Here is a 14,195-nt window from a genome sequence, read left to right on the forward strand (position 1 = left end):
TCTGGAGATAGTCACTTTCAACCTAGGCCTCAAAGAATTTCCATCAAGAAAGTTCCATTGAACATGAGATCATGGTAAAAATCACAAAGCACCTAAAGACAGAAGCACTACTAGTGAAATCAGATGCACCAAGGCATAAGATATTAGAATGATCAGACATATAAAATAAGGATATTTGAGAAGTTTAAGTAAAGAAAGAATATAATCAAGGTGAAACCTACTGTATTTCTATTTACTTGTAACAGGCTTGGTACAGTTGAGAAAGCTAAATACCAACCACACAATGGAGAAGCTGAGAACCAACCAGATTTTCTCTGTAAAACCCTCAAAAGACTTGGGAATGGCAAACCTAGTATCCCTGGAGCTGGCAGTAAAAAGGAAGGCTGGAGCAGAGAGGACTCGGTGCAAGTTCCTTAAGAAGCAATCAGATCCCTAGGTGTCACCACAGTGGCTTGGCAGAAGTCTATTAGTTTGCTCTCCAGGCAATTTGTAAATAGGGGGTCCTGAAAACTTCAAAACACTGATGCAAAAAATATGTAAATAAATGGAGAGATATACTATATACATAGATTGGAAGACAACATAGCAAAGATGTCAGCTCTCCTCACACTGATCAGTTTGTAGATTTACAAATGTAATGCAATTCCAATCAAACTCCCAGCACAACTTTTTGTAGATATTGATAAACTGATTCTAAAATTTGTATAGAAGAGCCAAGAAACTGGAAGAGCTAAAGGAATGTTGAAAAAGAAAACTAAAGTTGGAAAAACCACTTCACCCATTTTTATGACTTACTACAAAGCTACTATAAGCAAGACAGTGTTGTGTTGCTGAAAGGACAGACACAGACCCATGGATCAGAAAACAGAATCCAGAAACACATCCACACAAGTATGGCTAATCTATGTTTATCAAAAGTGCAAAAGAAAGAGAACTTCAATGTAAACCTCACACCATATACAAAAATTCGTTCAAAATTGATCAAAGGCTGGGGGCTCACACCTGTAATCTCAGCATTTTGGGAGGCTGCCGCAGGACTGCTTGAGGCCAGGAGGTTTGAGGCTTCAACGAGCTACAACTGCACCACTGCACACCAGCCTGGGCAACAAACGAGACTCTGTCTCAAAAAAGAAAAAACTGATCAAAGCTATATAAATGTAAACTATAAAACTATTAAAGCATTGAGAAGAAAATGGAAAAAAAATCCTTGTGACGAGGGGTTAGGCAAAGAGTTCTTAGATGTGACATAGAAACACATGCGTACATGAAAAAAACGTATAATTTGGACTTCATCAAAATTAAAAATTTTGCTCTGCAAAAGACACTGTAAAGAGAATGAAAAGATGTGCTTGCCACAGATTGGGTTAAAAATAAAAGAGAACAAAAAGACAAACTATGGACTGGGAGAAAATATTAGCAAATAATATATCCAACAAAGGACTTAAATCCAGAATGTGTGTGTAACGACATATTTATTATCTCTATATATATGTTTCTGGTGAGACAGGGTCTCACTCTGTTGCCCTGGCTGGAGTGAGGTGGTACAGTCATGGCTCACTGCAGCTCCAACCTCCCTGGGCTAAGCTGATCCTCCCACCTCAGCCTCCCTAGTAGCTGGGACTCCAAGTGTGTGCTACTATGCCCCGCTATTTTTTTTTTTTTTTTTGTAGAGACAGGGTTTTACCATGTTTCCCACGCTGGTCTTGAACTCCTGAGCTCAAGTGATCCTCCTGCCTCAGCCTCCCAAATTGCTAGGATAATAGGTGTGAGCCACTGTGCCCATCCTGGAATTTTCTTTCTTTTTTTTTTTTTTTTCCTGAGACAGGATATCGCTCCATTGCCTAGGCTAGAGTACAGTGGCTCAATCTCAGCTCACTGCAACCCCACATCCCTGCTTCAAGCAATTCTCCTGCCTCAGCCTCCTGAGTAGCTGGGATTACAGGTGCCTGCCACCACGCCTGGCTAATTTTTGTGTTTTTAGTAGAGATGGGGGTTTCACCATGTTGGCCAGGCTGGTCTTGAACTCCTGACCTCAAGAGATCCGCCTGCCTCAGCCTCCCAAAGTTCTGGGATTACAGGCGTGAGCCACCGTGCCCAGCCTAGAATATATATTTTTTAAAACTCCCAAAACTCAGCAGTAAGACAGTAAACAACCCGACTGAAAAATGAGCAAAAACTCGAGCAGCATTTTCACCAAATGGGATGTAAAATGGCAAATAAACACATCAAAAGATGCTCAACATCATTATCCATCAGGGAACTACAAATTAAAACCATGACGTGATAACAATACAAACGTCTTAGAATGGCTAAAATTAAAATACTGACAATACCACATTCTGGAGAGGGTAGGGAGCAACTAGAACCCGTGTTCACTGCTGGTGAGAATGCGGAGTGATCTAGCCACACTGGAAAACGGTGGGCACTTTTTTATAGTCAGGCATATACTTAACATATAGCTGAGCAATTTCATTTGTTGGCATTTACCCTAAAGAACTGAAAACTTATATTCCTATAAAAACATGTGTACACTGTTTTTAAGCAGCTCTATTATCAAAAACTAGAAGCAACCTAAATGTCCTTTGATGAGTGCACAAACTGTGGTACACTCTTGTGATGGAATACTACTCAGCAATGAAAAGGAAAGACCTATCGATAGACGCAACCACTTGGCTGAATCTGAAAGGCATTACCGTGAGTGGAGAGGCCATGCACATTGTTACCTGCTGAATCAAAGGTTACAGCTGCATGATACTGCAAAACACACAGCCCCATTTATATGACGTTCTTCCAGAGTTAAAACTATAGTCATAAAGAACACATCAGTGGCTGTCAGAGGCTATGCGTATGGAGCAAAAGTGATTATGAAGGGCGAGTACAAAGGAGGGGTCTGGGGTGACAGAACTCTATCCTAACTGTGGTGGTGATAATATTGATCTATACATGATTTTATTTTTATTTTTCTGAGACAGAGTTTCTCTCTCATCGCTCAGGCTGGAGTGCAATGGCATGATCTTGGCTCACTGCAACCTCTGCCTCCCAGGCTCAAGCAATTCTCCTGCTTCAGCCTCCTGAGGAGCTGGGATCACAGGCACACGCCACCACGCCCAGCTAATTTTTGTATTTTTAGTAGAGACGTGGTTTCCGCGACGTTGGCCAGGCTAGTCTCAAACTCCTGACCTCAAATGATCCACCTGCCTCAGCCTCCCAAAATGCTGGGATTACAGGTGTGAGTCACCGCACCTGGCCTGATCTATACATAATTTTAAATTTATAGATCTATACACCAAAAGATAAACATCAATTTTACTGCAGAAAAAATTGTTTTAAAATAATAAAATAACAGAGGGTCTCTGGAATAGGGGATAGCTGAGGGCATCTGAGCCATTCCCAAACAGGGAGATTAGGTGACGAAATGCTCACTGCTTAGTGCAAATTCCCAGCTCCTTGCTGTCTGCGGGCATTCAGAATGCAGCAGGCTAGACTTTGACCCCCCAGGCAGGGAACTGGGAAAGCCCTGTAGATACTGATCCAGGGGTTCCCACCAACTCCCCACTCAGATCACCCGATGGTGAAGCTCAAAGCTGAGAAGCTGTGTACCCAAAGCTCACCTTTTAGGTCTGTGCTCTCTCAGCCATGAGCAATGGGCCAGGGGATTAACAGACAGTGAAGGAAAACATGTGACATGGAAGGTGGACTGAAACAAACATGAAGATCAACGTAAAGGAAGTGGACTACACATGTTATGACAGTGCCCAAGAAGCAGGCTGGAAGTGCTGTGACCCGGGCCCCCGAGACCTCCAAGTTCAGGGATCTGCTAGAACTCACGGAACTCAGCATGGGCGCAGCACACTTGTGTTTGTGATTTATTACTGCAAAAGACACAAAGCAATCAACAAAGGGGGCAGGCACAAGCTGCCAAAGCCCTCTCCCAGGGGATACACACGGGGCGCTCAGCTCAACTCCTCCACGATGCAGTGCAACAACATGTGAAACGCTGTCCACTGGGGAAGCCCACAAGGGACTCAGTGTCTAGGGCTTTTGCTGAGGCCTGGTCACACAGCATCCCCTGCCTAGCATGTATGAAAATCTCAGCCTCCCATTTGTTTGTGTCCTCTTTTATTTCGTTGAGCAGTGGTATGTCGTTCTCCTTGAAGAGGTCTTTCACATCCCTTGTAAATTGGATTCCTAGGTATTTTATTCTCTTTGAAGCAGTTGTGAATAGGAGTTCACTCATGATTTGGCTCTCTGTCTGTTATTGGTGTATAGGAATGCTTGTGATTTTTGCATATTGATTTTGTATCCTGCAAACTATCGCAAGAACAGAAAACCAAACACCTCATGTTCTCACTCATAGGTGGGAATTGAACAATGAGAACACCTGGACACAGAAAAGAGAACATCACACACCGGGGCCTGTTGTAGGGTGAGGGGAAGGGGGAGGGATAGCATTAGGAGACATACCTAATGTAAATGACAAGTTAATGGGTGCAGCACACTAACATGGCACATGTATACATATGTAACAAACCTGCACATTGTGCATGTACCCTAGAACTTAAAGTATAATAAATAAATAAATAAATAAAAACAAGAAAATCTCAGCCTCCCAAAGGGAAAGCAGGTGTTCAGCACAGACAATACTGTTTGCAAAAGCCATTTAGGCACAGTGAGCCATTCTTGACGGGGAGTGCGGGGAAGCCTCTCAAAATGCAAGTTCCCATATGCCAACCTGGGTCAACTCTGCCAACAGGACTTTTTAAGGATGGTATTCTCAGGCCCACTCTGTTCACTCTTTTCTGAACATGTCCTAGAAAAAGGATCAATTAGGAGAGAAAGAACAATAAAAACAAGTAGAAGATAGCTGGGCGTGGTGCCAGGTACCTGTAATCCCAGCTGCTTGGGAAGCTGAGGCAGGAGAATTGCTTGAACCTGGCAGGCGGAGGTTGCAGTGAGCTGAGATTGCGCCACTGTACTCCAGCCTGGGCGACACAGCAAGACTCCATCTTAAGAAAAGAAAAAAGAAAAAAAGGGAAGCCCAGGAGAGTCAGCATCTAGATAACAGAGTCCCAAAAAGAGTGGGGGAAAAAATGAAGAAATAATCAATGAAATAATTTAAGACAATTTCCCAGTGCTGAAGGATGTGGGCTTCTAGGTTGAAATGGCCCACTGAATCCCCAGCTTCATGGGTAAAAATACACTTACAGAGTTCCCGTTCTGGATCAAGATGGAATAGACACACTTCTAGTTCTACTGAGTACAGCTTTAAAACTCTGCAAGTTGTATATAAAAAAACATACAAAGACTTTGAAAAGTACAGAAAAGGTGTTAAGGGAACATGGGACCCTGGGTCTTCTATGTGCCTCATATATTCTGGACTGGGTGCTGGAGAAGGTAGTATCCAGAAATACCAGTGAGAGTAGGCAGAAAAATCCCCAAGAAAAGTCTGCTCTCTCCAGATCAAAGACCAAAAAAGGAACAATCCAGCAGAACAGGAAACTTTTAGGCAAGTAACTTCCCTACTCCAGACACACACCATGGAAAAAATCATGCCCCACCCCAGAAACAAAGGCTGCATGGGAAGCCTGGACTTCTACCCTCACTGACTTTAACTCGGTGCTCCTTGCCTCACTGGGGTGGTGTCCGAAAAGACCTGGTGGGGAGCCAGGACTTTCCCCAACACTCAATGGAAATGAAGCCTCCCATCATGGGTCAGTGAAGTCCACAAGAGCAGTAACAAGATATCCCTACCCACAGGGTACAGTGACCAAGTGGGGAACCTGGAGTCTCACGTGGCAGTATTGAGATGGTATCTCTCTCATCTTCCCTTCCACAGGCCTGCTACACATGCAATTTGGTGTTGGAGAAGGCCTGCTACACATACAATTTTTTTCTTTCTTTCTTTTCTTCTCTTTCTCCTTCTTCTCCTTCTTCTTCTTTTCTTCTCCTTCTTCTCCTTCTTCTCCTTCTTCTCCTTCTTCTTCTTCTTCTTCTTCTTCTTCTTCTTCTTCTTCTTCTTCTTCTTCTTCTTTTTTTTTTTTTTTTTTGAAAGACAGGGTCTCTGTCATCCAGGCTGGAGTGCAGTGGTGCAATCATAGCTCACTGCAGCCTCAGCCTCCCAGGCTCAAGCCATCCTCCCACCCCAGCCTCCTGAATAGCTGGGCTACAGGTGTATGCCACCACATCCAGCTAATTAAAAAAAAAAAAAATTAAGAAGGGGTCACAGTGTGTTGCCCAGGCTGGTTTAAACTCCTGGGCTCAAGTGATTCTCCAGCGCCCAGCTTAAACATAAGATTTAAATAAGATCCAGTCTCATAATGTAATACTCAATATAGCCAAGATACAATTTTTAAAAAATCACTTGTCATACTAGAAAAATCAACTTGAATGGGAAAAACCAATGAACCAATGAAAAACCAATGAAAAAACCTGAGATGACACAGATCTTGGAATTATGTGATAAGGAATTTGAAGCAGTAATGAACATGCTTGAAACAAATGAAAAAAATAGCTTCTCAGCAAAGAAACAGGAGATATAAAGAATAACCAAGGTGTGGTGGTGCATGTCTTTAGTCCCAGCTGCTCAGGAGGCTGAGGTGGCACGGTCACTTGAGCTCAGGAGTTCAAGTCTGCAGTGAACCATGACAGTGCCGTTGTACTCCAGCCTGGGTGACAGAACAAGACAAGACCCCATCTCTTAAAAAGAAAGTAAACAGGCTGGGTGCGGTGGCTCACACCTGTAAACCCAGCACTTTGGGAGGCCAAGGTGGGTGGATCACGAGGTCAGGAGTTCAAGACCAGCCTGGCCAAGATAGTGAAACCCCGTTATCTACTAAAAATACAAAAATTAGCCAGGCATGTTGATGGGTGCCTGTAATCCCAGCTACTTGGGAGGCTGAGGCAGAGAACTGCTTGAACCCGGGAGGCGGAGGTTGCAGTGGGACAAGATGGTACCATTGCACTGGGTGACAGAGTGAGACTCCAACTCAAAAACAAACAAACAAACAAAAAACAAATGGAAATCTTAGAACTGAAAAATACAATAACTGCAATAAAAAACTCAATGGATTCAACAGCAGAATGGCATGTACAGAGGAAAGAATCTGTAAACCTGAAGATAAAACAATAGAAATTACCCAATCTGGGCCGGGCACAGTGGCTTATGCCTGTAATCCCAGCACTTTGGGAGGCCAAGGCAAGTGGATCATGAGGTCAGGAGATCGAGACCATCCCGGCTAACATGGTGAAACCCCATCTCTACTGAAAATACAAAAAAATTAGCCGGGCATGGTGGCGAGCGCCTGTAGTCCCAGCTACAGTGGCCTCTGGAGGCTGAGGCAGGAGAATGGCGTGAACCCGGAAGGCAGAGCTTGCAGTGAGCTGAGATTGTGCCCTGCACTCCAGCCTGGGCGACAGATGAAGACTCTGTCTCAAGACAAAAAGAAAAAAAGAAATTACCCAATCTGAACACCACAGTGGAAAAAAGACACAAAAACCAAAATCAGAACTTCAGGACCCTGTGGGACTAAAACAAAAGAACTAATATTCATGTCATTGGAGTTTCAGGAGGAGAAGAGACAAAAGGTGGTGCTGAAAAGTATTCCAATAAATAATGACTAAAATTTTCTCAAAATTGGCAAAATACATAAGCCTATAGATTCAAAGAGCTGAGAGAACCCCAAATAGGAGAAACACAAAGAAATCCACACCAAGACATGTCATAGTCAAACTTCTGTAAATTAGTGGCAAAGAAAGAAAATCTTGAAAGCTGCAAGAGATAAATGCCATCTTACCTATAGGGAAAAAAAGCAATTTGAATGACAGCAAATATCCCATCAGAAACTGTAGTGGTAAGAAGAAAGTGGTATAACATTTTTCAAGTGTTAAAAAAAAAAAAAAAAAATCCGGCCAGGTGCAGTGGCTCACACCTGTAACCCCAGCACTTTGGGAGGCTGAGGTACATGGATCACCTGAGGTCAGGAGTTTAAGACTAGCCTGGCTGACATGGTGAAATCCCATCTCTACTAAAAATACAAAAATTAGCCAGGCATGGTAGTGTGTGCCTATAATCCCAGCTACTCAGGAGGCTGAGGCAGGAGAATCGCTTGAACCAGGGAGGCAGAGGTTGCAGTGGGTCAATATCACGCCACTGCACTCCAGCCTGGGTGACAGAGCCAGACTGTCTCAAAAGAAAAAAAAAAAAAAAAATCAACCCCATTCTATACCAATTCTATATCCAGTGAAACTATACTTCCAGAATGAAGGAAAAATAAAAACACCCTGAGACAAAGAACAACTAAAAGAATTTGTTTTCAGCAGATTTATCCTACAAGAAAGGCTAAAGGAAGTTCTTGAAACAGAAAGGAAATGACAAAAGAAGAAGTCTTGCAACATTAGAAGGGAAGAAAAGATAATGAAATAAGTAGAACCACAGGTAAACATATACACTTTCCTTCAACCCTTGAGTTTTCTAGGTTATGTTTGACAGTTGAAGCAAAAAGTATAACATCATCTCATGTGGTTATCAATCTATGTAGAGGAAATATTTAGGAAAACTAAAGGGGTCTGAAGGGAGGTAAAGTTTCTATATTTCACTCAAACTGGTGAAATATTGATACCAATAGATTGTGAAAAGTTATGTATGCATAATATAATACCCAGAGTGCCACTAAAAATCTATACCAAGAGATATAAATTCAAAAATACTACAGATAAATCAAAATGGAATTCTAAAAATTGGTCAAGTAACCCACAAGAAAGCAGGAATAAAAACCATGAGAAACAAAAAAACAGTAGGAACAGATAGAAAATAAAAATTAAAATGGTAGACTTAAGCTCTAATATAGCAACATTTACTCTAAATATAATGGTCTAAATATGTCAATTAAAAGACAGAGTAAATAAAGAAACATGACCAAACTACATGCAAGGGCATTATGCTAGAGTGGGGGAGAAGGCCAGTCTCAAAAGGTCACATGCTGGATGTTTTCATTTATATAACCACGCCAGTTTTCTACGAAGCGCCATAAACTGGGGGGGGGGGGGGGCTTAGAATGACAGAAATTTATTGTCTCCCTGTTCTGAGGGCTAGAAGTCAGAAATTAAGCTGTTGGCAGGGCCACGTTTCCTCGGAAGGTGCTCGAGAAGGTCCTTCCTTGCCTCTTCCAGCTTCTGGTGGCCCCAGATGTCCCCTGGCATGTGGCAGCATCCACTTTCCATGTGGCGTTCTCCGTGTGTCACTTTGCATAGTCTTCCCTCTATGTGTGTCTGTCTCTGGGTCCAATTTCCCCCTTTTCATAAGTTTACCCTAATGACCTCATTTCAACTTGATCATCTCTGCAAAGACCATCTTTCCAAATAAGACCACATTCTGAGATACTGGGCGTTAGGAGTTCAACATACAATTTTTTGGGGGGGACACAATTCAATCCTTAACAATAACATTTTCAAATTGACAAAAGTATAGAGATAGAGAGCAAATTAGTGGTTAGGGATGCTGGGTATTAGGGGGTTGTTGTGACTATAAAAGGGTAGCGTGAAGGAGATCTTTGGCTGTGACAGTTACATACATGTACAATAAAATGGCACAGACCTATATACACATTAGACCAATGTCAATGTGCTGATTTTGATATTGTGCTATAGTTATGAAACACCTAATGACTGAGGAAATTGGGTAAAGGATACATGGGACCTCTCTGTACTGTCTTTGCAACTTTCTGTGAATCTATATTTTAAAGTAAAAGTATGACATATGTATATGGACATACTCACACTAAGACACACAATTCAGCAGTTTCAGAAGACAAAGAGGGCTGGTACAGTGGCTCACACCTGTAATCCCAGCACTTCGGGAGGCTGAGGCAGGAGGATCACTTGATCCCAGGAGTTCAGGACCAGCCTGGGCAACATGGCAAAACCCTGTCTCTACAAAAAATACAAAAATTAGCTGGCTGTGGTGGTGTGCACCTACAGTCTCAGCTACTAGGGAGGCTGGGGCAGGAGGATCACCTGAGTTCAGGAGGTTGAGGCTACAGTAAGCTATGATTGCACCACTGCACTCCAGAGAGGGCAGTGGAGTGAGACCCTGTCTCAAAAAAAAAATTTTTTTTAAAGGAGACAAGGTTGGGCGCAGTGGCTGACACCTGTAATCCCAACACTCTGGGAGGCCAAGGCGGGTGGATCACCTGAGATTGGGAGTTCGAGACCAGATTGACCAACATGGAGAAACCCTGTCTCTACTAAAAATACAAAATTAGCCGGGCGTGGTGGTGCATGCCTGTAATCCCAGCTACTTGGGAGGTTGAGGCAGAAGAATTGCTTGAACCCAGGAGGCGGAGGTTGCAGTGAGCTGAGATTGTGCCCTTGCACTCCAGCCTGGGCAACAAGAGCGAAATTCTGCCTCAAATAAATAAATAAAATAAAAAAGGAGACAAAGATTTTATGAGCACTTGGAGAAACAAAAAACAGGTCGCATACAAAGGTTCAACTTGTATGAAAATAAAAGATGATAGAACAAGATAGAACAATGCCTTCAAAACTCTGAAGGCAAATGATTTTTAGCCTAGAATTCTATGCACATCCAAACTACCAGTCATGTGTAAGGATAAAAAAAGGTAGAAAAAATACATCTGCAGACATATGAGATCTCAAAAATAAATCTCCCATTGACCTTTTCTCGAGAAGCTACTAGAGGATGCACTCCAGCAAAACCAGACAGCAAATAAAGGGAGAGAATTCAGGAGACAGGAATTCAACCAGGAGAGGGAACAAAGAACTCACAGAATAAACAGCAGTACTGAACCTGGTTGGTTAACAATGAGCGAGCATCCTGCTGGTAACTGCCACAGGAACAGCAAAGCCCGGGGGCTCCTGAAGGGAGGCCTGCATTTGAAGAGCACCTGCAGCGTAGTAGGAGACCTCAGGATTGGTCACACCTAATCCCAGGAACCCCATCTCTTTTGTATCTCACTGTGGGATCCTAAATAGTAAAATGCAGGTGATAACCACATTTCACATTTGGGGCCATCGGGAGGACTAGTGATGGCATATGACGGGCAGGTGGGTAGAAGGGGAGGAGCTCTAACCTCCATGCGTCCAGCTCATTCTTACCTCTAGTTCCTGAATGGGCACAGGCTGTGATGGAAGGCAGGAAGCACACTTGATCTTTATGGTCAGGGGATTTAAATCCTGCTTTTGCTCCTCGGTCATGATTGGAACTTCTGTTTTTAAAGTCAAAAGGCAATCTAAAATGTTGGCAGACTTCTCACTGCCACGACTCATGACAGTTTGCCATCCTGGGAGGAAATACACCCAGCATTAGACCTTTCCTCATGACAGCCCTGAGACAAGCACAGAAGGATCAAGCAACCTGAGATGAGCCAATGATAAAATCACAACCCAAAAGGGAAAACTTTAATTAAAAAAATAAAGAATCGGGAAACACCCACGGGCAGCATGTTCTGTGCTAGTTTCTCAAACTGAGGTCCTGTAAATTCTCTAGAATTGAATGTGTGTGACTTAATCTTGATGACATCTGTTAATAAGTAATACAAGCATTTCCTGAATCATCTGGGACACAACAGGAACACCTATGTGTGGGTGCCACTCCCAGACAGTCTGATTTCATTGGTCTGGGGTGTGGCCTCCACAACGGGAGGTTTAATAGCTCTCCAGGTAACTTGAGAACCAATGTTCTAGACCTGTTGTGCTATCCACGATGGTAGCTGTGGGCCATAGGTAGCTACCCGAATTGTAAATAATTAAAATTAAATAAAATATAAAATGCACTTCCTTCTCACACAAGCCACATTCCAAATGCCCAGTACCCTCATATGGCTATGGGCTCCTGTATGGGTCAGCAGAGAGCCTGGCCATTGCTGCAGGAAGGCTATTGGATGGAGTGCTCCAGGCAGTTCTCCCATCAAGGACATATCATGCCAGTGTGTACATTTAGTACTCAGTGGGTTGCTCCACCTGTTGTGATCTGATAAGGAAAATACAGATATTGACGTAGAACACTTTAACTGGCACATCTGAGCCAAATACAAGCATGCACACCTCCCACCAGGATGGTTTTGCACTAGTGTGCCTCATGAAAAGGGTGGGTGAATGGAGCCATTGCAAGGCATATAGGTAGCTGTCAGAATACTTTTTCTTTTTTCTTTTTTTTTTTTTTTTTGTTTTTGAGGAGGAGTCTCGCTCTGTCGCCCAGGCTGAGCACACCTGGCCCGTGACTTGTTTTAGAAGCACCTACTCTTTCTGAATGTGAGTGACTTGGCTTTTACATGCCCTAGAAATACATTTACAGGCATGTTGAAAGGAATAAACTGATCTTTTTGAGCACCATCTCATACATCATCTTTCTTAATCTTTTAACCCCAAGGAAGGAGGTATCTATCCCCATTTTGCAGATGAAATTGAGCCTCAGAGACTCTAGCTTATCACATGACAAAGAGTCAGATCTGGGATTCAAACCCAGGTCAATCCTGCCTCCAAAACTTGAGGGTTTTTTTGTTTTGTTTTGTTTTTTCCCTACCTAGTACATCTCTGACTGGTGAAATACATGGATCCCTTTTATAGAAAAAGCACTCTGGGCCAGGCGTGGTGGCTCACACCTATAATCCCAGCACTTTGGGAAGCCGAGGGGGGTGGATCACCTGAGGTCAGGAGTTCGAGACCAGCCTGATCAAAATGGAGAAACCCTGTCTCTACTAAAAATACAAAATCAGCCAGACATGGTAGCGCATGCCTGTAATCCCAGCTACTTGGGAGGCTGAGGCAGGAGAATTGCTTGAATCCAGGAGACGGAGGTTGCAGTGAGCTGAGATCATACCATTGCACTCCAGCCTGGGCAACAAGAGTGAAACTCCATCTCAAAAAAAAAAAAAAAAAAAGACTACTTAAGGTAGAATCCCCAGTGCAAAAATAAAAATTTTAAAAAGTGCTCAAATCATCAGAGTCAGTGAGACATGTACCAGAATAGAATTCCAGGCTGGGGGTCACAGCCTCCATAGTGCTGACAGTTGGGGCAGGCCATTCTTTGCTCAGGGGACAGTCCTGTGCATTGTGGCATGTTTAATAGTATCTTACTAGATGCCAGTGGCACCCCACTCTCAGTCGTGACAACCAAAATGCCTCCACACGCTGCCAAATGTCCCCAGCAGACACAAGTCCCCTGAGTTAAGAGCCCTGGTCGAGTAAGAGTGGAACAGTGCAAGGGAATGTTTGTGCTCCTGCTACAGCCAGTCCCAACATGCGCTAATGTCATTTCATCCTTAACCTTGTCTGGCTGCTGTCATCGCCACATTACAGATGGGGAAACTGAGGCCCAGAGTTCTGACACGATCATCCAAGGTCTCTTAGCCAATACATTGTGGAACCAGCATCCAAACCAGTTCTGCGGGGCTAAGTGGGGCCCCTCCGCTATGCAATACTATCCTTTTAAAGTAAGAGTTCACCCCAGACACAGAATCCTTCTAGAATCTTACTAGGTTACTAGCCAACCAATATTTACTAGTAAGGTATACATGATCTATGGCCTAATTTGAAATTGAAGATGATTGCCAAAAATAATTATGCTGGGTTTACAATAAATAATCTTATGCTATTATTTTCTGGCAAAACCAGACATACAACTGGCCTGCTGAGCCGACTCGTGCTCTGTTGATGACCATAGGCTGTGTCAGAGTATAATGGAGCGGCCCACACACACGGCCTCGGGAGGCAGCTGCTGCCTCCACACCAGCACCCTCTGGACTGTGCTAAGCAGTTTACACACATCAGCTCCTGTGATCCTTAAAACAACGCTCTGAGGTAGGAGTGATCACCCCCATTTCACAGAGGAGGAAACTGAGACTCAGAGAAAGCAGATAACTTGCTGGTAAGTGACTGAGCCATGATCAAAGTGTTTTTGTCACCAAAGCTCTTATGTATGAACCCCTGCATTGTACAGCCATGACAGTGCAGGTTAAAGAGAGGGGAGGCTAGGTCAGGCGCGGTAGCTTACGCCTGTAATCCCTGCACTTTGGGAGGCTAAGGCGGGCGGATCACGAGGTCAGGAGTTCAAGACCAGCCTGGCCAACATGGTGAAACCCCATCTCTACTAAAAATACAAAAATTAGCCTGGCATGGTGGCATGCGCCTATAATCCCAGCTACTCTGGAGGTTGAGGCAAGAGAACTGCTTAAACCTGG

The 14,195-nt window shown here is 43.5% G+C and overlaps 1 protein-coding gene across 1 annotated transcript in view; it reads right to left on the reverse strand.

Moving 5' to 3' along the window:
- KIAA1257 (KIAA1257 ortholog) overlaps positions 1 to 14,195 on the reverse strand; it is an 83,554-nt gene that overhangs the window by 39,262 nt on the left and 30,097 nt on the right. Inside the window, exons 9-10 of the mRNA XM_023215782.2 lie at positions 11,113 to 11,297; positions 10,783 to 10,901 (exon numbers count right to left, since the gene is read on the reverse strand). Of these exons, the coding sequence (XP_023071550.1) occupies positions 10,783 to 10,901; positions 11,113 to 11,297 (304 nt within the window). The remainder of the gene's footprint in view (positions 1 to 10,782; positions 10,902 to 11,112; positions 11,298 to 14,195) is intronic.

Source organism: Piliocolobus tephrosceles, chromosome 2 (genome assembly GCF_002776525.5).
Source record: "Piliocolobus tephrosceles isolate RC106 chromosome 2, ASM277652v3, whole genome shotgun sequence".
NCBI classification, from domain to species: Eukaryota; Metazoa; Chordata; class Mammalia; order Primates; family Cercopithecidae; genus Piliocolobus; species Piliocolobus tephrosceles.